This window comes from Myodes glareolus, chromosome X, assembly GCF_982192425.1.
Source record: "Myodes glareolus chromosome X, mMyoGla1.1, whole genome shotgun sequence".
Taxonomy (NCBI): Eukaryota; Metazoa; Chordata; class Mammalia; order Rodentia; family Cricetidae; genus Myodes; species Myodes glareolus.
Window position 1 is genome coordinate 25,550,832 of NC_142053.1, and position 27,738 is coordinate 25,578,569.

Below are 27,738 nucleotides of genomic sequence, written 5' to 3' on the forward strand. Positions count from 1 at the left end.
AAGAATGGCAAAAGATGATATCATGCAAATATGTAGACATTAGCAGAGTCATGAAGTGCCATGTCTACTAATGGGAAAAATGTTCTTTCCCAATAAACCACAAAATGTATATATTCACTAGCATACCTTTTACCATAAATTTTGTGTCTTAGTTGCTTTAATCTCAGGAGTGACTAAAACTTCTCAACTGTGTTTTGTTGCCTGTTCTACATCCATTTTGCTCCCCACAATTTGCCTATTAGTAGAATCTTGCTTCTTCTTCTCTTTCCTTAGTTACCAGCTGTTTACACTGGCCTATGCTGGCATACTTTCCTTTCTATGAGACTTTGCTAGTTCCTTGAACACTGTTTGATTTGCTTTTCAGTTCTTTTATAAAGACCTTTTCTTCTATGGTTAAGATAGACTAATAGCTCCCGTATTAGGTCATACCAGTAGTCTAGAATACTGTTATTCTATTTTTTCTATTTCTCCGCATACACTTATGTGTATGTGACGTAAGTATGTGTGCATATAAAATCCCAAACCAGTCTGAGTTATAGTCACCACCAAGGTCAAGGAATTCATACATTCTGTTCACAACCTCTGGACATCCCATTCTACTTTACTCTACACACCTGGACTCCTGAGGGCATATTTCTGCTGCAAATGGAAAATTCTTGTCTTCCAGTGTGGAACAAAGGAACTATACATAAATGAAAATTTGAGTCCCTGCTGGTTCCTCAGATTGCATGAATTTTTGCAATTAGGTGGAACTGCCACCCTCTCTGAATGGACAGGTTGAGTCCAGATTCTTTGAGTTTTTGATGAAGAGGTGCTGGACCCATGATCAGAATTGCAGTAAGGCTTTTCTCTGTGGTAAGCGGGGAAGTTTCCTTATAGTTTACTTTCTAGGCCTCACCTTTCTCGGCTGAGTGAAGTCTTTTGTTAAGGTTCAAATTTCCCATAAACCTGCTCAATAATTTGTTTGTGTTTGGCTTCTTTGCAATACCACACAAAGCAATCCTTGTAAAAGGCAAGACTGTCCCGAAGACTGAGAAAGGAGCTAGAGACATAGATTCAAAGTCACTCTCTTCAGGTAGAGGCAGCGTGGTAATCTTATCTTAACTGGCTACATTTCAAAGTGCCCAATTCAGGGGCTTTTCTCTCCGGGAGCAGTTTTTGCCCCACGTGATGAAGAGCTTTCTAGTGAGGATCAAAACTTGGAGAAATCAGAGACCCAGAGAAGTCTTTTGTTCACCAAAATCATAGCAAACAAAATGAGCCCCACGGGTTGGGTCTCTCCCACCTCCAGCACCAGGGGCGATCAGCACTTGGCCCCAGGACAGAGGCCTGACTGAGAAGCAAGGTTAGGAGGAAGCCAGGTATCCAGGAAAGCAAGATAGATTGCTCAGGCACCTGCACTGCTCTGAGTCAAAAGTTGTCCGTCTTCTTTGACTCTGGCTGCGCAGCTCACTCGCTCACAGCCCAGCCCTTTCCTAGGGCTGGGGCAGGGAATTGCTACATGCAGGATTACCTGGGGAAAAAACCAGAGGCTCACTTGGTCCCTTCCAGTAATTGAAAGGACTGAGCGTCAGGAAGGGGGAGGAGAGAGCTTCCCTCCATAAATGGTCCCACCCCTGGGCAAGGTGGCTCACTTTGGCAGGTAGCAACGGGGGAGTGTGCACCTGCCACCAGTCGAGCTCAGCCAGACTGTGAGAAGAGGCGAGGCGGAGCAAGCCAAGGGAGTGAGTGAACCATGGACAGATTGAAGTGCCCGAGCTTCTTCAAGTGCAGAGAGAAGGAGGTAGGGGTCTGGAAGTCTCTGGAGGTGTAGAGGGACAGAGAGGGGAAACAAGGGGCGGGGGAGTCTCAAGTTTTGCTTTCTGTAGTTGTTCCTTTTCTCATATTTCTTTCTCTTCAACTCTTTTCAAGTATGCCTGCTATATTCCCACAAACTTTCCACGTCCCAGAAACGATGTGAAAAACAACTTTTATGCTGGTAGTTAGACTTAGAGCACTTCACCCTGTACCTTGGGAACCCTACAGAATGCCGTTCTTTGTCTTTCTCTACACTGTGCTCATATGCTGCAGGGGAATGCAAAAATGGACTGTCCTTATCTGACCCTAGGAGCATTCTAAGAGGTTGGAAGAGAAACCCTCCCACCCTCCCTAAGGGGGGGGGGGAGAGAGAGAGAGAGAGAGAGAGAGAGAGAGAGAGAGAGAGAGAGAGAGAGAGAGAGAGAGAGAGAGAGAGAGTTGCTCCACCTGGTGGGACAGGAAAATTTGTCTCTGCATATTATTTCGTGATTTTGGGAAAACACCGATTATGTGCTCTAATCAGAGCATAGAAAGTGTATGGACTAATTTTATTTAATTAGAAGCTATATCTGATACTTCTCAATAACCTGCTATAATCTTAGGAATGTTGACTCTGAATTTATACTGAAAAATTTTGTATTTGACACTTGACTACTTTCATTTGCACTTTATGTTGGTGTGACATTAAACTTCAGGCGATGTTAGCTGAAAGGGCAGTAAAAACATCTTACTTACAAACTTTTTTCTTTAATTTGAAGAAGCAAATGCTAAATAAACGTAGCTACCAGCAGAAATCTTCTTAGTTTCGTCTACTGCTGTACACTCTCAGTGTTCCCAATCTGACCTTAGAGGTTAAGCAGAGTTAACCAGAGTGGGCCTGGTTAATACTTGGATGGAGAAAATCTACTTGATTTTGAGAAGAATTCCCTATGAGTTTTCACCCTTCTTTTCTATAACACTGTGAATTTATGAAATTATGCTTCTGTGGAATTCGTAACAGAAAGGGAAGATACTGATAAATATTTCCTTTTTTAGAAAGTGACAGCTTCATCTGAGAACTTCCATGTTGGTGAAAATGATGAAAATACAGACCGTGGTAACTGGTCCAAAAAATCGGATTATCTTCTGTCTATGGTTGGATATGCAGTGGGATTGGGAAATGTGTGGCGATTCCCATATCTGACTTACATCAATGGTGGAGGTAGGTTTTTTCTTCCGTTCTTTTTCCTCTAGTGGGATGTTGTATAACTTCTTTATGTATGTATGTATGTTTATATCCACATATAGAAAATTCTAAATACTTATGTAATACAACACATATAAGTAAATATAATATACACATATATAATACTTATATGCATATAATAAAATATGAACCAAAGAGAGGTATATGATACTTTCAGTTAGTAAAGGGAATGAGAAACAAGCAAAACATTTACTAATGAACTGTAAGCTACTAGCTCAAGTTTGAAAACTGCTTCAGAAAACTCTGATATAAGCTTGATAAGAGTGTTACATACAGTACTTCTGAGTTGATTTGAGAGATCATATAATCTTCAACTAGGACTTTTAAAAGTATATTCATACTCAGGTTGAACTTGAAGTTGAAGTATGTAAAAAGAGAGACATCTAAATCTTTTTTAAAAGCTAAAGGAAACTTTTAGCTAGAGTAAGACATTTTTATAATTTAAGTGTGGAAAGGAATGGTTATTAATTAATATTTCATTATACTATTAATTTACATATATTTCAAATGCCACCAACCATACAGAATATAAATAAAATACAATTTAGTTCAAGGCCATGCAGTTTTATTGTTGCAAAAGTAATACTTTTTATATCTTGTAGATCATTCAGTAGACCTAATCAGAACACAAAGATAACTAAGATGAAACACAAAGGGAAAGAGAATGAGTTGTGCAATATTTTAGCAATGTGGAAATAACTTTTCAATTACAGCATTTTAACTTACTTGTGCTTACAGGCTCTGTTAGAAGTATAGAGGTGACATGTGCCTGTATTTCATAATTGGACACCTTTGGAATTTTGCCAGTATAATTATTTTTCTCTTGGCACAATAGGATTGTGTGTGGTGATGTGTTAACCACATTTCTTGTTAACTGAGTATTTAAAACATTCACACTGGCCATCAGAGACTCAAAAAAGGAGCTCTCAGCTCTGTTTATTAAACACTTTAAGTGTGGGTAGTTTAAATTTCCTCATCTAGGACTTAGGTCATCCAATAGTGGTTTTGATGTAAGTATTAGCAGGAAAATGAGTCAATAATCACAATCTTTTTGGTGTCCCAAGGCTCTTTTGAGATTCTTGCAATTGTGTTTGCCAGAAGATATACCCTGTAACTTGACATCATAATTCACCCAATAATCAGCATAACTTTCCAGGAAATGAATAAAACTAACTTTAATAGAAAAATTTTAAAGATAATGCAAATGAAAAAAATATTTTTCCTATGCTATTGCCTCTTTTTATGTATCTTCTAAAAGTTAATATGACACATTGGTACTCAAATTTTAAAGGTCACGTCATTTGGGTAATAGATAATCTACATTCTCTAAGTACTTTTTGAATTCATGAGTATCAAGGAAAATAATTAAGGATAATTGTGACAGAATAAATGAGGTATACATATCGGAAATCCTGTTTTCATTTGTTGAACTCTACCTTGTTTTTATTAACTGTTGCCAAGAGTGCTGGATTGTTTGGCTGGGATATTTAACATTATGTCTCTGTTTCATCTTGTAGCCTGGTAAACATTCTAGTGAGAAGTATCATAAACCAAATATGGGCAGAAAAAGTAAAACACAAAGTTTAAAAGGAGGGGAGGAGTTGGATATTCTTATATGGGAGATTATCTGATATTCTTTTATGGGAGATTAGCTCCTGTGACAGTGGAAGTTAGCTAAGTCTCAGATGGTCAGTCTCTAACAAAACCATTTCTTAGTAACATTGACTAAAGAGCCTTGTGACTACTAAAAGAATTATGAACCTAATTGCAGTAATTTGCATTCTCAACTCTACTTACCATTTACATTCTAAGTTTTAAAAGTAATCCATGTATTGTTAAGAGAGAGAGAGGAGGAAGGGAGGGAGGAAGGTAAGAAGGAAGGGACAGAGGAAAGGGAGCTAACATTGAACACATGTCATGTGCTTGCAGTGTTGCCACTGTTTGATCAGTAAATTAGTAAATTTGATAATTGCTAGAGGCCCAGCATTTGAACTCGAGACAGGAAGTAATGAGTTAGTACTGTGTCCCCCTTTAGAAGAAGGAAAAGTTCACAGGCCAGTAAAACAACCTAGGTCAAATAATTGATAGATGATAGAGCCAGAATTTTAATGTATATCTATTTGGCTCTGTAGTCTCTGATCTCTAAACTTTACTGACTGACTTTTTATAAGCTATTATTTTTAGTAATTGTAGTAACTTCACTAGGAAACATTCCCATTACCGTTTGATTAAAGGAAAACTCAGTTAATACATTCAAGTTACTTTCTCACAAAAAGTAATAAATCTTGGGACCTGAAGCCAAATCCCTCCATTTCCACTGTATTAGTACACTTTAAAATGCTATGTTCTTTGTCAAAGTGCCACCAAGACTTTCAAATGTAATAATAAATTTATCTCTTTGCTTTTCAGGTGCTTTCTTGATACCGTATACAATTATGCTAGCATTGGCTGGTTTACCTTTGTTCTTTCTGGAATGTTCACTAGGACAATTTGCTAGCTTAGGTCCAGTTTCAGTTTGGAGGATTCTGCCATTGTTTCAAGGTTGGTATTTAAGACTTTTCAGCATCATGATTGTTGGTCTACATACACATTTATCTGTTTTCACTTGGTGGAAGAAAAGAGAATTTAAAGCCTGACACATTTGATTTCATAGAAGTTGAGCAGAAAATGCTCACAGAGGCAGAAGTGGACAGGAAGGAATAAGCCATATTGGTCAAAAAAAGATATAGTTATAGTTGAGAGAAATAAATTTGCTGGGTGTGGTGGCGTATGCCTTTAATTCCAGCACTCAGGAGTCAGAGGCAGAGGCAGGCAGATCTTTGAGTTGGAGGCCATCCTAAACTGCAGAGTAACTTCCAGGGCAGCCAGGGCTACACAGAGAAGCCCTGTCTCAGAAAAAGAAACAAATCTAAGAAACCTACAATCTATAGGTCTATAAATTGGAGAATTGAAAAAATAAAAATCATAGTATAGTTTCTATCGTTGAGAACAAACAATATATTATATTCATATATTATAATCTCATAAAGAGAAACAGTGGACATTAAGTATTCTTACCAATAAAGTGATAGCCACCTGGGGGTAATATGCTTGCCAATCAGAAGATTAATTCATTACACAATATATATGCAATTCAATCATCACACAGTGCATGAAAAATGTGGTTTTCTCTTTCAACTAAAAGTACAGAAAAAGGACACACTAGGGCAAAGATGGCATTGCTTCTTTTGTATATATATTGCACATACACATATACATATGCATTTGTATACACATAAGTGTGCGCCTGGATATAGAGCATGAAAGTCAATGTCATGTATCTTCCTTAATTCCCTTGAAATGGTCTCTCATTAAACCTGAAGCTCATTGTTAGACTGGACTGAATGGACAGTAAGCACTGCAGAGATGCTATTTCTACTTTCTCAGTGGTGAAATTTAAGTGCACTCTATTACAACAGGCTTTTTTTTAAACACAGATGCTAAATTCATGTACTTATTCCTCTCTCTATATAGCAAACTGTTTACCTATAGAGCCATCTTTCCAGTCTTTAAATATTAACTTTTACTTTTACCTGGATGCACATATAGGAATGACACTATAAGATGATTGTCATTGTGTAATTATTTGACAATTTTTACCTTTTGAATTATTTTGTCATAGTCCTGTTGTGCATTAGCTTCAAGATAACAGCTTCATCAATGTACCATTTTTATTTTAATGTGTGTATATGTGCACATGAGTATATGCCACATGTGTGTGAGTGCCTGTAGAGGCCAGAAGAGGGCATTTGATCACCTGGAAGTTGGAGTTACTGGAAGTTGTGACACACCCAATATGGTGCTGAACTATTGTCCCCTGGTCCTCTGGATGAGCACCAAGTGATCTTAATCACTGTGTAATCTCTCCAGCCCCAAGGCTCTGTCTTTTAAGTTATTTCTTGTACAGATTTGTTTTTACTGTCTTTGCATATCTTTTATAAAACATCATTGAGAAAAGTTGGATGGCAGGCCACTATTTCCTCTTGGATATTCCTAATAGGAGAATAGAACAGTCTAGATGAAAAAAATGCCTTGATTTTATTTTTAAAGACTTAATATAATTTTAGCATTTACTATTTACTGCAAACCATTTGTAAAAACCTCAACACAACATTAGAAATATACAATAAGGAGGTAAATAGAATTCTTTACTGAATGATTGGAGAAGCTATTTCAAATACTAGTCTTAATAATTGGAGTTATAATCATTATGCTAAACTGCATTATGAACCTACTGAGTAACAGAACTTTTGGAGTTTAAATTCAGATTGTTTCTGAATTTGTACTTTTTCTGTGTACTTTTGTGTAGAAGTACTGGATTGTGTCCTTTAAGGATGTTACATCACAATCTTCCTTTACTAGTTGACAATTGTTTTACAGATAAAGATGTAAATTTTGGTGGATTTGAGCATTGAAACTTTTTAATACCTGTATTTCCTGCTCTCAGAGGGATTTGAAGACTTAATTAGAAAGAATAATTGAATAGAATTTTGTGGCTAAATCTAAGTCTTTCCCCCTTAGCTATACTAGCCTTTTCTAAGAATTGAAAAATTCTCCAAAATCCAGTCATCAAAATTGGTTTGCATTTGGGAAGAGGGAGCTAAAGAGATTGCTCAGCAGTTAAAAGCACTCGCTGCTTTTCCAGAGAGTCCAAGTTTGGTTACCAGCACCTACACTGGGCATTTCAGAGTCTCCTGTATCTCCAGTTTCAGGGCATCCAATGCCTCTGTCATCGGCAGGCACCTGCACTCAAGTGTGCACACTCATAGGTGTGCAGTGCACAGACACAGCTAAAGATAATAACAAACGAGTCTTTTAAATTTTGGAAGAAACATATTGACAGGGAAACACCCTCCATCTCAGACACACTTTTTTTCTGAATTACAACACAGACTTATGTGAAAGAGAATTTTCATTTATTGTGGCTTTCGTGAAAATTGAACTCAGCTCTCCTATGGATCAGCAAAATAAACTTCACCTTTTAACGGTCTTGTTTTCCAGGTGTGGGAATCACAATGGTCTTGATATCCATTTTTGTGACAATCTATTACAATGTCATAATCGCCTACAGTCTTTACTACTTGTTTGCTTCTTTTCAAAGTGTACTACCATGGGCCAATTGTTCTTCTTGGGCAGACGATAACTGTAGCAGATCACCAATAGGTAAATTCCATTGTCTTACTTTTAAAATATTACTAACTTTATAATTCTGTCATATTGGCTAAGTAAGTTCAAATGATTAAATAATTTTCTAACCAATTTAAGTACACTTTTATGGAAAGCCAAGCCACACCTAGAAGTAATTCTTGCAAATCTAGGTTCTAAGCAAGAGATACTAAGAAAAAGAGAGTGGTTTTTTAAGTGCTATCATTAACAGTCTTAAATGGTAGTAGTAAAGACTGGGTGCTGCCAATGTCAATATGAGATTCTTAATATTATTACTGGAGGATACGGCAGGTGGGATTATCCATACCCATCAGATTAAGCTTTAATGTTTTGGAAGGGTTTAAAGGGGTAGCATATCTATACAGACTAGCTGAGACTCCCTACTGAAAATTCTGCTAAACGTTAAGTGTCAACCGCAATACCTCTTATTCTGTAGCAAGTTATTCCTGTAAAAATGACCACAGTTTAAATGGATAGTTAGAATTAAGGGCTTTACCAATTGGTGGTGGCGAAGATTTGATATATTGAATGTTACATGCCCTATGCTATTTGGAATTTATTTATTCTACCTTTACAAAGTAACAATTTAAGTAGTACCTTAAGTATTTCTCATTAAAATCCTTTTTTTTCTCCCCATGAAAATATTCTTCTACAATTAAGTCTCTCTCTCTCTCTCTCCCTCTCTCTCTCACTTTCTCTCTCTCTCTCTGCTGATTTATTCATGTATCTATCTTTTTTTTTTAGTAACAGGCTGTAATGTGAGTACAATGACAGGAGACATGTTTATGAATATAAGCTGGGTAACTATCAACAACCTGACCTGCTTGAATGGTAGTGAAGTTTTTCAGCCAGGACAACTTCCCAGTGAACAGTATTGGGAGTAAGTATTGACTGACTTTTTAAACAGGTATTGTTGAAAGGATTTTTGAGCCACAGTGAAATAATGGACAGCTTTTTTTATTTCCCATTTTATTTTTTAATTTTATTATAAGTATACGTATGAGTTGAGCTCCTTTCTCTTTATCTGTATACCTTCCCTCATTTTCACTCCCATAAATAGAAAGTAGAACCATGACAGATAAATATTTTGATTCAAATGTTTACCTATTGTAGGTGAGTTGAACTACCTGAAAAGGCTCTCATTTTTAACAATGTATCTTTTACAAGTTAGTTGTTCAGTGCAATAACATTTAAATAATAATTTATTAATAATTATTAGGTATAAGTTAATGTTAGAGAATTATAGAGTTTGGGAGATGTTTCAGCACATGAAAGTGCCAGCTGCCAAGCTTGACAATCTGAGTTTTACTCCTGTAACCCACATGGTAGACGGAAAAAACTGACTACTGAAAGTGTCCTCTGAAAACATCTATGTACAGTGGAATGTGCACACACACAAAAAATAAATAAATAAAAATTGAATATAATAAGCAAATTCAAATAAACAAATAGGGTCTGGAGAGATGACTCAGAGGTTAGGAGTATTCACTATTCTTGCAGAGGACCACTACTCACATGGTGGCTCATAACTGTCTGTAATTTCAATTCCAGGGGGTCCAGTGTTCTTTTATAGCCTCCAAGGGCACCAGGCATGCATATGCTCACACACACATATGCAAGCAAAACACTCATACACATAAAATAAAATGAACAAATGATAAAAATATCAGCCACCACTCCCAAACTCAAGGCTCAGGGGACATTTCAGAGGGGCCAAAGGATTGTAAAAAGCAAGAGGATCGGGTAGCTTTCTATGAGATTATATTTCCTAATAAAGTCAGAAGCTGGACATATGAAGCCTCCATGACATGATTGCCAAAACATGAGCTGAACAAGGATGGCACCAATGTACATGTCCAATTAGATGGGGAAAGCCACACATGGCCTCAGCCTTTCACAAAGAATGATAAGAAACTGAGTAAAGCTGGAAGCAGAAAAGCTGGTCTTCCCCTAGGAGAACACCAATTGGTTGTCCAGTGCCAAATACTCAGTCTTCAAAATATCCATGCAGGTAGTCTTATGCAGACTGAGCAGGGTATATATTATAGAAATATAACACACACAAATAATATTTAATGTAAAATGTAATTATAACATAAAATATAAATATAACATGCAAATATGCTACTTATAATTATAGAGATATAATGTATATAATATATAACATACATGTTATATGTTATATACTTTATTTATATGATATGTTATATTTAGAAAAATAAATATACATGACGAATAGTATTCTAGTGAGTTGTGTAATATATTTCCTTTATCCATTCATCATTTGATGAAAACTTAAGTTGTTTATTTGTATTGACTTTTATGAATAGCTGTAAATATGAATGAATAATTTGACAGAGTAAATGTCTTTTGGACAATTTGATCTTATTTCTTTTAAATACACAGTAAATAGTGGGACTGCTAGATGATATGGTGGATATATTTTTAATTTTTTTGAGAAAGCTCAATAATGTTTTCTCCAGCATGGTGCTTTAACATTTTCAGTTTTAGAAGTTTTCCGAATGTCATGCTGGGTTTTTTTTTGTGTGTATGTGTGTGTGTGTGTGAGAGAGAGAGTGAGGGTGTGAGTGTATGGATGCCTGAAAAGGCCAGAGGAATCAGATCTCCCAGGATCCAGAGTTATAGGTGGTTGTGAGCCACCTGATGAGAGTGCTGGGAACCAAATTCATGTCCGCTGGAGGAGTAAAAAGTACTCTTAACCTTGATTCATCTCTCTGGTTTTAGGACTTGGATTATAGATCTATGCATGTTACTCTGGGAAATAATGGAATTCTATGAAACTCTTTGAAGATATGAAGAATCAGACTATTTCAGTATGATTATATATACAGGTTTTGAATAAGTCATTACATAATACAAAGTTAAATGTCTTATTTATTATATTAATTTTGAGAAAACCCCATAATGAGTCACATGAAGGTACCAGATAGAAGTTTAATTTCTTTACATACAGGAAATTAAAACATTGGGAGAAAATCATGAGTAATGTTTTTTTTTTCTAGTCCTTTTTTCAAGGACTGCCTTGGGGACCATTGAAGTTCAAAGATTGACTTTTGAAGGAATAATATTTGTCCCTTCACACATTATCTATCAATAAAAAGGTTACAAAACTAAGCCACAATACTGAAGTTTCCCTTTGGATGAAACACATTACAAAGCCCATTGATTTTTTTTAAGCAAAGACAATTGATTCTGTGCTTATAAAAGGTCTTCTGTATTTCAGCAAAGTGGCTCTTCAGCGGTCAAGTGGAATGGAAGAAACTGGAGTAATTGTGTGGTATTTAGCACTTTGTCTTCTTCTAGCTTGGCTCATAGTTGGAGCAGCATTGTTTAAAGGAATCAAGTCCTCTGGTAAAGTAAGTTGGAAGTCACATTAGTGACGCAACTTCATTGCATCAAATTTAAAAATATTAATAGAGTTTTGTATAATAGGAACATTCAAATTCTTGAAAGCCTTTCTACATAAGACATTCTTGTTTCATGCATAAACATGGGGTAAGTTCTATTGTTAAAAGCAAAGCAAAATGAATACAATCCTTGTGCAATTGTTTAAAACTCAGACTCTATTAGCGAATACAGCATTCTGGGGCTTGAAAGTATATTTTAAACGCTTCTGTCCCACAGTAAGCAGCTTGAATTGTAGAATTGTAGAATGTTTTCTAGGATAACATCATCAGTTGAAGACACAGAGAAAATAATACACAACCATTCCTTTAAATTAATCATTTCCAATGGAGTAAGACTCTTCTTTGTCGTTGAATGGGCCTTTTCTGCATAGCATTTGTGTTTCCCCCTTCATGCTTAAAAAGAAAAAAAAAACTTCAGAAAGCTTAGGTGCAACTTAAAAGAAGAACTGAAACGGTTTCCTGTGAAGAATTGCATACTACCCAGAAAAGTGTATTTTTATACATTTTTAGCTGATCAGAGTGATGCTGCTTAAAAGTTCAAGGGTAGGAATAATTGCACACACTTATTGTCATCTTCCTAGTACAGTAGCCAGCATGTTGAATTAATGTGAATGCAATGTCACTCATGATTTCTTGAAAAAAAAATGCTACAAATACTTTGTAAAACTTCAGTGGCAACTTTCCTATACGCTTCATTTGTACATTTTAAACCCTTGGTTCCTTTATGATGCAGTAGTTTTCTGACAAAAAGTCCATTAAAGGCAATTTAATTAAGCAATTGGAATTTATTGGTGTCTTGGGTGAGTTATTTAAATCAACACATTGGGAATATTATGAAACATAGGATATCTATGGTTCAAAAAATTACACGTTATTATAGCCAGCCTCAAGGGCAATCTAATCGTCTGAAACCCAGTGGTATCTAAGACAAGAGTCGTGTGCCTATGTGTATCTTATCAGCCTCTCTTAACAGTAGCTTTAAGTAACAAGTATTCAGTGTGCTCTGTATTTACTCTAGTGAAGCTTTTGTGAGCTCTGGACATGTACTAGAAGATATTTTCCTTGTCCTTGGGGACTGAATGTACTCACCATTACCAGTTTTACATTTCTCACCCCAGTTTACTGAAGAGACATTCAGTCTCCTCAGCCATATATAAGGATCCACATAGGACAGCATTCCATTTAGATCTCACGTGATCACTGCTGTGTTTGTTTACAGTGGGAACCTTAGAAATACTGCTCCCTACATCAAAGTACTTTCAAACATGGATCTATTTTTGGAGTGGTGAGAATATAGAAAGGAAATTATCCTAAACTTGGTATTGGTGTTATTGGACTTACTTACATTTTAAAACCTGAAGTAAATTATTTGACAGATTGCAACTGGTTGTTAATTTTGCTCATAGAAAATTATATGCCATGATTTTAAAGTGGCATTAACTTTTAGTTGTTTTGTTTGTTAGGTGGTATATTTTACAGCTCTTTTCCCATATGTGGTTCTCCTAATTCTGTTAATACGAGGTGCAACTTTGGAGGGTGCATCAAAAGGCATTTCATATTACATTGGAGCACAGTCAAATTTTACAAAACTCAGAGAAGCTGAGGTAAGACTTAAGAACATTCAAAATTACTTGAGAAGTTAAAACTTAAAGCTAAATATAAAAAATTTGTTCCATATACATGTGTGTGTGTGTGTGTGTGTGTGTGTGTATTATTCTATGGTATTTCCCAAGAGCATATGCAATTAAACAATTAGTTTTTATCCACTAGAATATCTGACAAAAGTATGTAACAGCATTAAAACTCTCATCAATGAAGTAAAATCAATTTTAGTGATAGTCTTAAAACTCACTGTACCACTGTAACTTATTCTATTTGACCACAGATTTGGGGCTTCACTGTTTTGAATAAAAGAATATTTCATATCTTAACACCTATAAATTAAGAGCTATGATTATGGGAAGAATGCCAGAAAAAATTTGATGGTCTACTATATACATCTCCTAAGATGGATGGCAGCCAAATAAATAAGGATATTTCATTTCTAACTTTATTTCTTAATATTTAAATGTAAAGCTATTGTGTCAAAGACAAGGTTAAATTTTATTCTATTGATATTGCCCAAGGAGGCTTACATGTTTTTAGAAGTTACATAAAATTCTTGTCACAAATTAAGCTTACTCTTAATCGTATATTAAAATTGAGGGGGGAAACCTATGCTAATATTATCTGCCACATTAGTATTGCTATTCAAAATGGATAGTTTTAGGTTTCTATTGTCTATTACATTAAAAACATGCCGACTTCCAGTCATTGACAATTTTTTAAATACTTAAAATCAGATATGTATTTAATTATAGAGGTTTTCTGTAACCAATGTCAAGTTGATCAGTTTCTGTCATGGAAATCTATTACTTAACTTGAAAAGTTGAAATGCAAATTTCTGATTTTTGTTTTCTTTTGCTGTGCCCAATAATTTTCCCTCAATGATTAACGACAGCATTTCTAATTATTTTAAAGCCATGGCACTTTATTATTATAGTCTTGGAGATTTAAGTTCTTTGATGTGTCCTCAGGGCACCTTAAGTCTTAATCCTTACTCGTTTTAACGTTGTTTACTAATTCATCCCCAACTAGGTAAACATTTTTCATTAGGTTATTAAGCATGATAAGTTAATAAACTGTGGAATTAGAAAACTCAGGCAAATGTGAACTAGAGTACAATTATTTTAACTATTGATGGTGCATTATAGTCTGGTTACTTCATTTTCCCTAAGAAGTGTGCATTTTACTTAAACTTCAAAGCTTTGGTCACAGATGAAAAGCCACTTTGATACATTTATGTGGCTTTTTATATGTCTCAGACCCTTGACTTTTATACTCCCTTGAAACTATCTTGTAGTTTTCATATGCATTTTGTCTCTGTTTCTGTGTCTCTATTATTAAAAAAGAATCAGACCTGCATTTAAAGTTCCTTGTGAAACATGCAATTTAGTCCTCCACTCCCCATAGCAAATGACCACATTCCATGTGTTTTGGGTTTGCTAGTGATAATAGCTTCCCTCAGATTAGTGTTCTTTCTCAACACTGATCTGACTCATCCACCTCAGGTCCTCTTAAATCATTTATGCATGCATAACATATTAAGTACAGAGACTCAGAGATCAACATAAGCATGCAGTTCATCTCCTAAGATGGACGGCAACCAAATAAATAAGGATATTTCATTTCAAACTTGATTTATTAATATCTAAATGAAAATATCTTTGTCTATGTGTTCCTCTCTGTATGTATCTATGTATTTACCTATTTACCTATCTTCCTTCATACATATTTACTATAATCTAGCATAAAAAGTATATTCTATAGACCCAGTGAAATTTTATTCTCTAGGAAACTTGCTTCTATCGAATTATTTGAAAATGAAAATTTAATGTTTTTAAGATCACTACAATATACTAAAATTACTTTATGGTTGTTTCTCATAATAACAATTATCATTACCATGGAGTATCTTTTAATCATCATTATTATTGCTTGTACCTACCAATGAGTTGAAGAAGTTAAATTAAAATGACATGCATGAATGATTTGGATGTAAATTTATTCCTTTTAATTCTAGAACCAGAATTTTTAGTGGCATATGGTCACACTATTCAGTCTACCTTCCACTGACCTCTGTGAGGTTTTGAGGACTGAAAAGACACTTTTGGCCAAATATAAATTAGTCCTGTTGTTTGCAATCTACACAAGTCATTTTTTTCTCTTTTGGTTGATATTATATCCAAAGAATTCCAATTTTAAAATAAATGAACCTGAGTAAATCTCTGACTTAACTGTCGGCTTTTCACAAAGAGGAAGGAGGGGGAAATTCTGATGTCAGTAATGATAAAGGAGTGGAATTAGACAAAGACACAGAGCCAGGTTGGGCTGTCTAGTAACACCCTTGCTAAAAATTAATGTGGTTTTAATATCACATTGACATATAGAATTAATAAAATTCCAACCTAAGTCCCAGCACAGATAAGTGTGGAGAAATTCTCATGTCAGACAAAAGACAGTATTACAAAAAGCACAAATCATGTGGTTTTAGCATAGGAACAGTTATATAGAGAGATGGTACAGAATAATAAGCTCAAAAATATATTTATCAAGAAACAAAGTTTGGTATTTAGCAGAGGTAACAATTCATTTCAGTCTGAAAAGGATGGATGATCCATTAGATGTCATTGATGTAATTTGTAGCATCAGTTATCCTTAAAAATTGAAAATAATGTGAAGTGGAAATACATGTAGCATAAATTGTGTGTAACAGATGTGCAATTAATGTGTGTAAAATAAATTGGAGGGAAATTGAAAATTTGATATTGTAAACAAAACTGTTTCATTTAGAGAATACAGAATAACATCCTTATAATCTTGAGCTTAGCTTTGTTTGCAGACAACACAGATGAAGAAATGTACAGGTAAGCACAGGTGAATAATTTCAGCTACATTAAGTAGCAATAGCAAAAATACTTTGGCTCATTGAAGGACACAAAGAAAAGAGGACAAAAAACAAGCAACACGTTGGGAAGGGAAAAAGCCCTTGAGAAATCCAACACACCAAAGACTAGAATTCAGTTTCAAAAATGAATTCCTGGGTGTGGTGTGGTATGCGTAACTTAAATTCCACCACATACTTTTAGAAGCAGAAGCAGACAGATCTCTGTGAGCTCTATGTATGGTGTTGCAGATCAGCAAGGTCTATACAAATACCATTGAGAGAGAGAGAGAGAGACAGACAGAGAGAGAGAGAGAGAGAGAGAGAGAGAGGAAAGAGAGGAGAGAGAGAGGAGAGGAGGGAGAGAGGGAAGCTGTCTCTCTAAGAGAGAGAAGGAAAAGAGAGAGGACTCAGCCTGGAAGCTGCAGTTCAGCACTTCTCAGCAAAATGGAAAGGGAGTGGGCGTGGCTTGTCTCTTAAAGAGACAGAACAATCTTTACACTGTGGAAAATGCTAATTTTGGTAAGTAATGAGTCTAATCGGGACTCTTGATTTAAAGCCTTTAGATTAGGTCAAACAAGAAAAAAAATGATGAAATGTTGCCAATGCTATAGAGCAATGGTTCTCAACTTTTCCTTTAATACAGTTCCTTATGTTGTGGTGAACATAAAATTATTTTTATTGCTACTTCATAGCTGTAATTTTGCTACTGTTATGAATCATAATGTAAATATATGATATGCAAGGGTTGCAGCCCACAGTTACTCCTGAAGTATAAAGAACACACACACAAAATAAAAAGCCCATACCATTGTTTTCTTCCTCTTGATGGTTGACATTTCGGCATTCATTTCATTATTTTTTAATGTGCATTTATATTTACTTGTATACTCTTTTCTATGAGTTAAATTTAAGTGCATATGTTTAAAAGTTTTTAAAATTTATCTTACAGGTTTGGAAAGATGCTGCTACCCAGATATTTTATTCCCTTTCTGTCGCTTGGGGTGGCCTAGTCGCTTTATCATCTTACAACAAGTTTAACAACAACTGTTACTCTGATGCCATTGTAGTTTGCTTGACAAACTGCCTCACTAGTGTGTTTGCTGGGTTTGCGATTTTTTCTATATTGGGGCACATGGCTCATATATCTGGAAAGGAAGTCTCTCAAGTTGTGAAATCAGGTATACAATTCTGGATGCTCCTTTGAATTAATTGAATATAGCTCACTTATGAAACTCTGGTCCAATTTACAGGCATCTATACTTATGATTAGAGTTATTGTATTTATTGGTCCATCTGACACAATGCATTTTAATGTAATGGTTCCTAAAAGATCTGAAAACACAAAAGCATTTTAGGGAGCAGTTATTTAAAAAGACATAATGTTGGGAACAGAGTTCAATTGGGAGAGTGCTTGTCAAGCAAGTACTATGCCCTGAGTTTTTTCCCTAGTACCTCAGAAACCATGTGTTATGTCATATGCATGTATGGAATCACAGCACTTAGGAAGTCGAGGTAGGAGGAATAGAAGTTGAAGACTAACCTCATCTACTGAGAAAAATCGAGGCCAGCTGAGGCTACATGAGAGTACCTAAATATATGAAATAAAGACATCTTTCTTTTCTGTATTTTTACTTATCCTTAGTATGAACCACTCAGCACAATTCTATGCTTTATGAGAGAAACAATTATGACATTTTCCCGTGTGAAAATACAGTATTGAGTTTGAACTTTTAACCTTATCAATGTAATAGGAATATTAAAGTGACTCGGAGCATAATTGAGTCCAGCATTCAAGGAATCTGATTAATGAGTTTTCTAACCTTGCAGGCAATAGTTAAGGGATGCTTACTACCCAGCTAAAGTCTGGTGGAAAAAGAGTCCTAGGATTCTTAAGCAGGAACTGCTTGGGAACTCTTATTATGTTTAGTTTGATATAACAGGAACACCAATGGATGATAGTAGAAGCCCTGTATTAGAAGGGATTTTGGAGATCATTTTGTGTCCATTTCCTTAAAGTTCAGTGGTACACACAAACACTATGTCTTGCACAAGTGCAAATATTTAGAAAGTGATAGAGCCTACTTTAAAAGTCAATGCTATGAATTCTATTTCTGTCCTCTGGGAAGTCAGAGAAACCGAAAATACCTAAAACTGAGGGTCACATAGAAAAAAAGTCAACAAACTACAAAGTGTTTTTTAAAAGTAATATCGACTTGAAGATGAGATTCCATCTAGAACTTTGTTATATTCAATTTTGCAGGTATCTGTAAACTGAAATGCTATTACTTATAATAATTACGTTGAAATTTTATTACTCACAATAATTCTGGGTAAACATTTGATAAGATGGCAGAAGACTTAGATTCATTCCAGCTAGACATGGTGGTGCATGCTTTTAATACTAGCACCAGGAAGGTAGAGGATGGTAGAGATTTCTTTGAATTTGAGGCCAATCTGGTCTACATAATAAATTCTAGAACATAGACAGCCCCTGTCTCAAAAAGCAACAACAACCATAAAGCCCATTCCATATATGTATTTTTCTAGATAGTTCAACTTCATTTCATTTTACTTTTTATAAATTTTAGAATAAGATAAACTTAAGATTTTGTCATTTAAGAAATATGTTCTTCTCCTTCACTGATATTTTTGGTACTGTTGTTTGAGATATGGTCTCATGCAGCCCAGCCTGGTTTCAAACTCTGCATGGGGTGGAGAATGACCTTGAACTCCTGCTCCTCCTTTACCCCACACCCCAAGTCCTGGGATAACAGGTGTGCAACATTACACCTTCCATTAGTTGATTAGGGACTGGATAAAATCCGTTGCTATCTAAGAATGTGGATCTGAGTTCAAATCTCCCAAGTTCATGTATGTGTAGTGTGCCTCTGTATAGTGTGGAAATCTGTAATACCAGAATTTCAACTGAGAGATAAGAGGCAAAGATAAGAGACCTAAAGATAATGCCAGCACCTAGGAATATCCAGCAGAAAAACAAAGAGACCACATTTTTACTAGACAGAAAGCAAAGATCAACATCCAAAGTTGTTCTTTGCACATACAAGCTATGGCACTTGAATTCCTGAACTCTTTTATGAGTGAACACACACACACACACACACACACACACACACACACACACACACACACACACACAGAGAGAGAGAGAGAGAGAGAGAGAGAGAGAGAGAGAGAGAAAGAGAGAGAGAGAAATTAAAACATTGAAAAACATTGAAATGTTAAAAGTTTTAAATTTTTTAATGATTTTTTATTGAGCTCTACATTTTTGTCTGCTCCCCTTCCTGCCTCTCCCCTCCCCTTCAACTCTCTCCTATGATCTCCATGCTCCCAATTTATTCAGGAGATCTTGTCTTTTTCTACTTCCTATGTAGATGAGATCTATGTCTGCCTCTCTTAGGGTCCTCATTGTGGCCTAGGTTCTCTGGGATTGTGATTTGTGGGCTGGTTTTCTTTGCTTTATGTTTAAAAGCCCCTTATGAGTGAGTACATGTGATAATATTCTAAAACAACTTTCATGAACAAAATTGTATTAGCTTAATTCATGTCACACATTCACATTAGCTTAACAATTCAAACATTTTGTATATTTATTATTACTGTGTATTAGAGAAATGGAGGGATGGGTGGAGGGAGATATATATAGTGAGGGGGAGGGAGAGAAATGAAGGGAGTGAGTGAGGGGATGTGCAGGTCACAGTGTTTGTGTGGACAACAGAGGACAAGTTTCAAAAATCTGTTTTTGTCTTCTACTATGGATTCTAGAGATCGATCTCAGGTCATCAAGTTTAAATGACAAGTGCTTTTACTCAATAAGCCATCTCTCTGACCTCTAAATAAAACATTTTAAGAATTTAATTGGTAAAGAGTGTACATTCATAAATTGCATTGTCAAATAATGATGAGATTTTAAAAGTACATTACTTTGAAAATGTTCAAATGTGTAAATTTACTTGGCAATTAATTTAAAATATTCTACATTTTTCTTAGGATTTGATTTGGCATTCATTGCCTATCCAGAAGCTCTAGCCCAACTCCCAGCTGGTCCATTTTGGTCCATATTATTTTTTTTCATGCTTTTAACACTGGGTCTGGATTCTCAATTTGCTTCTATTGGTAAGTAATACTTTTTGTGTTAAATAACTCTGATATTTTATTCCTGATTCCTTTATTTGAAAACATGTTTTATTATTCTAGTATCTCTTTCAGGTGCTATTAAGAGAAGAATTTTTATGAGTTATTTCAACTTAAAAATTAAATGCACAAAACACAATATATTTACACAATTGACATTAAAAACCTCAAATTTTAATGTTTTATTATATTTTCTCTGGATAAATATTTTAGAGGGAGTCATTTTTGGTCCCTTTAGTCAGAATTTTGTATTTGTTTCTTAATTCAATGTATACTTTAGAAAACAATGAAAAAATAGCTACTATTTTCTCTTTCCTGCCCTCTGTACCTGGGGACAGTTCCCTCGACAACTTTATTTCTCCCTGAAAACTTGATTCTTGCTTGAGAGAGTTTTAATAAAACTCTCTTTAACAATTTCTCAATTTTTAGATAGGCAATAAATTGGTTCATTTGTGTCTGCATGCACATGTGTATACACACATCATGAATGTGTATACACACACACACACACACATTTAACATATGCTCATCAGTAACATAAGTTATTTAACCATTTCATTTGAGTATGATATTTTATGGTATATATACTACTCTAACAAGGCATATGGATCTTTAATTGATAACATTATTGATGGGTATTTTAAGTCCTCTTTTTTATTGATTTTCGTTTTTGCTTTTTTTTTTTTTTTGAGATCGAGTTTCTCTGTGTAACATCCCCAGCTGTCTTGAAACTTGCTCTTGTAGATCAGGCAGTCCTGGAACTCACAGAGATCTGCCTGACTTTGCCTCCCAAATGCTGGGATTAAAGGAATGCACCACCGCCTGGCTTGATTCCTCTTTTAAAAACTCTGCACACTGCAGCTGGGGAGTTGTCCTAGGAGGAAAAACAATTGCTGTTCAGTCATCATGAACTTAGTGCGAGCTCCTGTATCCTTATAAAATCTGGGCAATGTGGTACACCCCTATAATCCCAGTGCTGGAGGGATGGGGATGGGAGCATCCCTGGAGGGGGTGAGTCATGGGATAGTCAGTAGAGTCCATTTGTGAGCTATAGGTTCAGTGACAAATTCTGTCTCAAAAAAATGATGGAAAACACTTGAGAAACAATAAATGAGATTGATCTCTGCTCACTTACATGGAACACACATGTGTACATGCATCCCTACACATGTCCTTGCATATGCTCAAACACACACAAATCCCACAAATTTCACACAATGAAGGCACTCTTCTTATGTATGACTCTGTATATACAAAAGAAATTTCTTTAAGGTATACAGCTAGAAAATTTGAAACAAATTTGAAAATTTATTTTTATTAGCTCTTTGTGAATTTCATACAATGTATTTCGATCAAATTCACCCTGACTTTTTCCGGATCCACCTTGCATCTATATCCTTCCAGACCTCATGTCTTCTTTTTTTTCTTTAATAAGCCGCTGAGTCCAGTTTTCCTGCCCATATACATAGTGGGCATGGGGCCATCTCCTAGAGCTTGGGTGATCTACCAACTGTCACACCTTTACAGAAAACTGACTCTCACTCTCAACTAAGAGTCGTCAACTGTCACTAACTTTCCAGCTAAGGGTGTGAACACATGACCCCTCCCACTCTAGACTGGGTTATTGATTGACTTGATGTTGTGCAGACAGCCACAGCCGCCGTGAGTTCAGGAGGGCATTGGTTCTGTCATGACCAGAAGAAAACACTTGTACCAGTCTTATTCTATGACCTCTGGCTCTTCAAATCTTTCTGTCCTCTCTTCTGTGATGGTTCCTAATCCTTGGGGTCTTGGTGCATGTGTGTGTGTGTGTCCCATTTGTGACTGAGCACGCACACACATTATACACACTGATGGGATAACATTTCATACATATGATTCTATATACACAGAAGAAATTTCTCTAAGGCATACAACTAAAAATTTTGAAACAACTTTTATATCATTGTCTTACATAACACATTTTCTTAGTTTATTATAGGACAAACTCAAGGTTTGTCTGGTTGATTTCCAAAGTCTTCAAAAATGTCAAATATATCTCTTGTGATCTTTTGGCTTATGTATTTTTCTACTTTTAGAGAAGTTCCTGTTTAGAAGACACTATTACTCCTTTCTTTCCTCCTTCTCCCACACCTTTTGCTTCCTATCTCTTCATCTCTGTCCTTCTATCTCTCTGGCCTGCCTTGCTAACTCCCATAATCCACTTCCTCCCCCTCTCTCCCCTGCCTCCTCCTTCTCTTTTTCCATGTGCTGCACTCACTTCTCTCTCTTCCTTCCTTCTTCTGTCTGCTGGTAACTAAATCCAGGGACTAAGAGAAAAGACCTTGCCTGGCAGTGGTGGCACAGGACTTTTAAATCCTAGTATTCAGGAAGCAGAGGCAGGTGAATCTCTGTGAGCTTGAGGTCAGTCTGGTCTGCAGAGTGAGTTACATGACAACCAAAGATACACAGAGAAGCCCTGTCTTGAAAAACAAACAACAAAACAATGTGAGAGAGAACCTTCTTGACTTATAAAAGAGCAATTTCCAGAGAATACTCCCAGTTTATATGTATGAATTTGATTAATAGATATTGAATTCTGTATTAGTCTTACTCAGTTGAAATGTAATAACCCATTTTCCACTCCTCTAGAAACAATTACAACAACAATTCAAGATTTGTTTCCCAAAGCAATGAAACGCATGAGAGCTCCTATAACGTTGGGCTGCTGCTTGGTTCTGTTTCTCCTTGGTCTCGTCTGTGTGACTCAGGTACAGTTTAGCTTTTAACTTCTGTAGACAAGTATTAGTTAGACTATACTTTTAAATCTAAACAAATATGTTAAGACTCAAGGAGGTGTTTCATTACAGGTCCAATTTGTATTTATGGTGCCTTCCACGTATCAACCATTTTCTTCTTTGTAACTTTGCTAACACATGTTTTTCAGAGGAGGAGGCTCAATGATGACAATTTTCCAAGTAACAAGATTGTAATTTTCTTGGCCATTACAGAGCTCATAGATACTATGTGCCATGTATATAATCATGTGTTTTAAATGCTTGCATTTTGTCACTGTCATAGCATATTATACAAAAAAACTGTTTGGCATTTTAAGCAATTAAACACATGTTTGAGTTTATACACAAAGCATACTTTTTATATATTGTTTAAGAATGTATTCTATTTGAACACTTTAAAAAAATAGTGAAAATATGGTTGTAAATAACTGGTATGAGTTTGTTTTTCTGTTTTTGTTTTGTTTTCTGTAGGCTGGAATTTACTGGGTTCATTTGATTGATCACTTCTGTGCTGGATGGGGCATTTTGATTGCAGCTATCTTGGAAATTTTAGGAATCATCTGGATTTATGGTAAATGGTGATTGCGGATTTGTTTATAAGTCTTATACAGTATCATTTGACTCTTTTTCATTAGAGACCTTGGGGGAGGGTTGAAGGGATAGGGAGAGGAAGGGAGGGGACCGGAAGATAATGTAGACCTCAATAAAATCAATAAAATAAAAAATAAAACAAAACATTAAAATACAAAAAAGAAAATGTAATCATCCAATTTTAGTAGCACATATAATAGTAAAATGTGATCTGTTGAGCAAAATACATTATGAATGAGATGGAATTCCAGGTAATGACTTCACTAATGACTTTTAGGAAGGTGCTTAAATGAAAAAAAGATAATATGTATGTTAATCTCCAAGGAGTCGTGTAAGAAAGGGCTCATCATGTGGAATTGTTTTCCCTAGGAGGGAATAGATTCATTGAAGACATAGAAATGATGATTGGAGCAAAGAGATGGATATTCTGGCTCTGGTGGAGAGCTTGCTGGTTTGTCATCACGCCTATCCTGCTATCTGTAAGTAACAATATACAATGAATTTGGTATCGATAAAATATCTCATACCTTTGAATGTTAGTAAGGAATTTGATGAATAATTCCCATTAGGGAAAACAAGTCAATAATTTGGGGGTGAATAGTTTCCAAGTTTGTAGTTTTACTACCAGTGCCTTCACATTGTCTGAATTAAAATGCGCTTGGCAATATTATTTTTGGTGCCATGGGTTTGAACATTGCACGTTTGAGACAAAAATAGCTCTCTATAGAATTAAAGGTATCAACAACTTAAAATGACCAATAGGATGAAATCATTAGTAGGATAAACAAAAGCAAATCATAAATTTACTCATTCTCTAAAATATATGGTGAGCCATTTCTTAACTTTTCTCCCAGAAAATACAAAGCCTGATTTTTCTTCATTTTCTTATTTTTTTTTATTGTTTTGGGTTTTTGAGACATGTCTGTATAGTCCTGACTGTCCTGAAACTTACTTTGTAGACCAGACTGGCCTCAAACTCACACATATCTTCCTGTCTCTGCCTCCGGAGTGTTGAGATTAGAGGCATACTCCACCACTGCATAGCTAGATGATGTCTTTAAATAATTTTTTAAAAAATAAAATTAAGATATTAATAACATTCAGTATACATTTTAGTTGATGTATGAGGTATTTCTTATCTTAAATTGCTAGAAGAAACTCACTTGTGTCAATATATGCAATGGTTTATATGATAAATTTAATGATAGACACTACTTAGGAGATGAGGAAAAGTAAACGATGGTTTCTTGATTATCTTTGATATATAGATACAAGATCATCAAAGAATGGTCCAGTAGATTAGGCTCCTGAGTGATAAAATTGAACAGTTCTCAAGATGGAGAATTTTTGCTGCCCAGAGTTAATCACACAAGTGGAGAGTATCATAGTTTTAAACATCTGTTGTTGCTCTCACAACATTCAAAGAATTTCTTAGAGAACATCATGGAATAGTTACATTTGATTCACTTATATGGCATAATATTTCATTGTTGATGGATGTATTAGATTTTGTGTTTAATATTTGATATCACTTTTAAATAGTGAGTAGGATTATATTCGAAAAATCTAAACATGTGTATGTGTCTAGCTTTGCTAGATGTCTTTAAATATCATTGTTCTTATTTGAAAAGTCTTTTCAATATAATAAGAATCCTGTAAACTTATGAGATATAAATAGACTTCTTAACCCTTTCTTTTCTAATCTTGCTGGTGATTGCAAGTAGACCGTTTGTTATCTCAGGAAGCAGTCTGCCACTGAGTGGTATTCCCTTCTGCATAATGGAAAATATATGATGATTTTTACCTTATTTTGCTTAGCATAATGATCTTCAATTCTACTTACTTTCTGCAAATATTGTATTTTCATTCTTCATTATGACTTGATAAATTTCCATTGTTTATATTTTCCAAAAAAGATTACAATGTATTAAAACACCCCTTCTTTCTGGTTTTCTTTCATCTATAATCTGCTATCTAGAGGTGTGGATTAAATGGAGTCTCCTGTGTTTCTTACCTTGTAGGCTTATCCTGAGCCAGTTCAGCATCAAACATCTAGTAATACTTATTTCTTTTCAGGAGTTTTCCTTTTGTGTATACCAGGAGCCTCTTTTAGCTACACTCAGTTTTGAAACTCATGGGCAGATTCAACCATGGATCAAAATCTCTAGTTTTCATATGCAGGGTGGCTAATGTTCAAACCGTAAGTTTGTCACTGAGACAGGTACTGAAGACTAACCTCAGTGTTTTGAAATCCTGATAAATTTCAAACATCTTAGGGGATTGTCAGAAAGGGGTAGAAGATGAAAATTCAGCTTGGCCAGAATCTCAGGAAGCTTTCAGCCTTGCCTGCAGTAACACATGAGATATACAGACATTGGGTTGTCCACTGAATTTGGCTTGGGGCTGCAAGTGTCAGCAATAATTAAGTGGTTGGGGTCTATTGCATATAACTGGAGGGGACAACTGAGTCTAGTTGGGCCTCAGTCATGCTCCCTATAAGACTGGGGGAATAACAAAATAGATTTCCTCTTCAATAGTGACACAGGATGAGTCACTGTTTCACCAAATGCTATAAACAGATTCAAGATTTGTGAGAACCTTTGGCTTGAGATATGATTAGGATTGTCAGACTCTTTTATCAGGGTATTATGGTTTGTCACTTAGATTGGGCTTCTCTTTCTCTTCCCCACACTGGGTAGCTATGCATGGGCCATTCCATTTCACTATGTCGTCCTCTGCTTTTCTATATTTTCAGCTGTTCTATCACTTATTTTTCAATCTACAGAGAGAGGGTGGAGGGAAGGAGTGTTCTTTGTCAGAGGACAACCTGTGGGAGTCAGTTCTCTTTTTTCACCATGTAGTTTCCAAGGATTGAACTCCAGTTCTCCATCTTGATGGGAGTCTGGCTTGCACACTAAGACACCTTGGTTGGAGTCATTTTTTTCTTAATTTTCTGATAACACTCCAATATCCCTCTCTTCGGAACAGAGTACACTCATTTCTAAGCTACTCTTTAATTACTATTCTAATCAACCACCTTATAGGATACTGCAAAAGCTTGCAATAAAGATTTCTCTCAGCTTCCCAAGTGATCTCCAAAAGATGCACATGTACTTCAAACTCATAGAAGTTAGACTTCAATCTCTTGGGGGAGTATTCACAATGGACGTGTCTCTGAAAGTTCAAGAGCTGAATCTTTACAGCATTGAGACACTTTTGGCAGACTGTGTCTCCTTGGATGAGCCTTGAAATAGATTAAAACACAGAAAGAAAATATATTCCTAGTGTTCCTTGAGTACTGGTTGGTAACAGGCTTTTTTTTTTTGAGATAGAGTTTTACTATGTAGCCCTAACAATTCTGCCATTCATTAGGTAGATCAGGCTGACCTTGAACTCCCAAGGATCTGCCTGTGCTTGCCTCCTGAAGACAGGGATTAAAGACTTTTCCCTATATTAGGCCTGATTGGTAGCTTTTGAAAAATTAAGTTTAAGTTAGTAAATACATGAACCTTCATATGTGTGTATACATGGACAATTTTACTTTGTTCTCAATAATTCCCTCACTGGCTCCATCTGGTTCTCTTCTTTTCACATACGTAAGTGTGTGTTACGCATGCATGTGTGTATATATGTATCAGTTAAACAATAAAATATACCTTTATTTTTGCAAAAGAATAATTTAAGTCAGAGATTAACTTCCAGAACTTTCCCAAAATGTCTTACTTATTTCTAGTCAATTTTGAAAAATATCTAAAAGTCATTTAAAATAGTGACTTTCAACCTTCCTAATACTTTGACTACTTAACACTGTTCCTCATGTTGTGGTGACCAGCCAACTATAAAATTATTTTCATTATTACTTCATAACTGTAATTTTGCTACTATTAAGAATTGTAATCTAAATAATTGTGTTTTCCAATGGTCTTAGGTGACCACTGTAAAAGGGTTCATGGACTCCTGAGGTTCGAGACCCACAGGTTGAGAAGTGTTTATCGAATTTTATCCTCCTTTTTTGAGGGAATGTCTTCTGTATTTCAGGGTGGCCTTGAAATCAAT

At 35.6% G+C, this 27,738-nt stretch overlaps 1 protein-coding gene across 2 annotated transcripts in view; it reads left to right on the top strand.

Moving 5' to 3' along the window:
• Positions 1–1,587: 1,587 nt before the first annotated feature.
• The window catches only part of Slc6a14 (solute carrier family 6 member 14), a 28,939-nt gene continuing 2,788 nt past the window's right edge, over positions 1,588–27,738 (top strand). The window contains exons 1-12 of one of the 2 annotated variants that reach the window (XM_048450300.3): positions 1,588–1,783; positions 2,833–2,998; positions 5,453–5,584; positions 8,084–8,245; positions 8,993–9,128; positions 11,493–11,625; positions 13,140–13,280; positions 17,112–17,340; positions 20,171–20,296; positions 22,946–23,064; positions 23,563–23,662; positions 24,052–24,161. In XM_048450300.3, the coding sequence (XP_048306257.1) occupies positions 1,736–1,783; positions 2,833–2,998; positions 5,453–5,584; positions 8,084–8,245; positions 8,993–9,128; positions 11,493–11,625; positions 13,140–13,280; positions 17,112–17,340; positions 20,171–20,296; positions 22,946–23,064; positions 23,563–23,662; positions 24,052–24,161 (1,602 nt within the window). In that variant the 5' untranslated portion in view covers positions 1,588–1,735. Of the gene's footprint in view, positions 1,784–2,232; positions 2,333–2,832; positions 2,999–5,452; positions 5,585–8,083; positions 8,246–8,992; positions 9,129–11,492; positions 11,626–13,139; positions 13,281–17,111; positions 17,341–20,170; positions 20,297–22,945; positions 23,065–23,562; positions 23,663–24,051; positions 24,162–27,738 lie in introns of those variants that run through there. The other variant, XM_085685101.2, reaches the window with a different exon arrangement.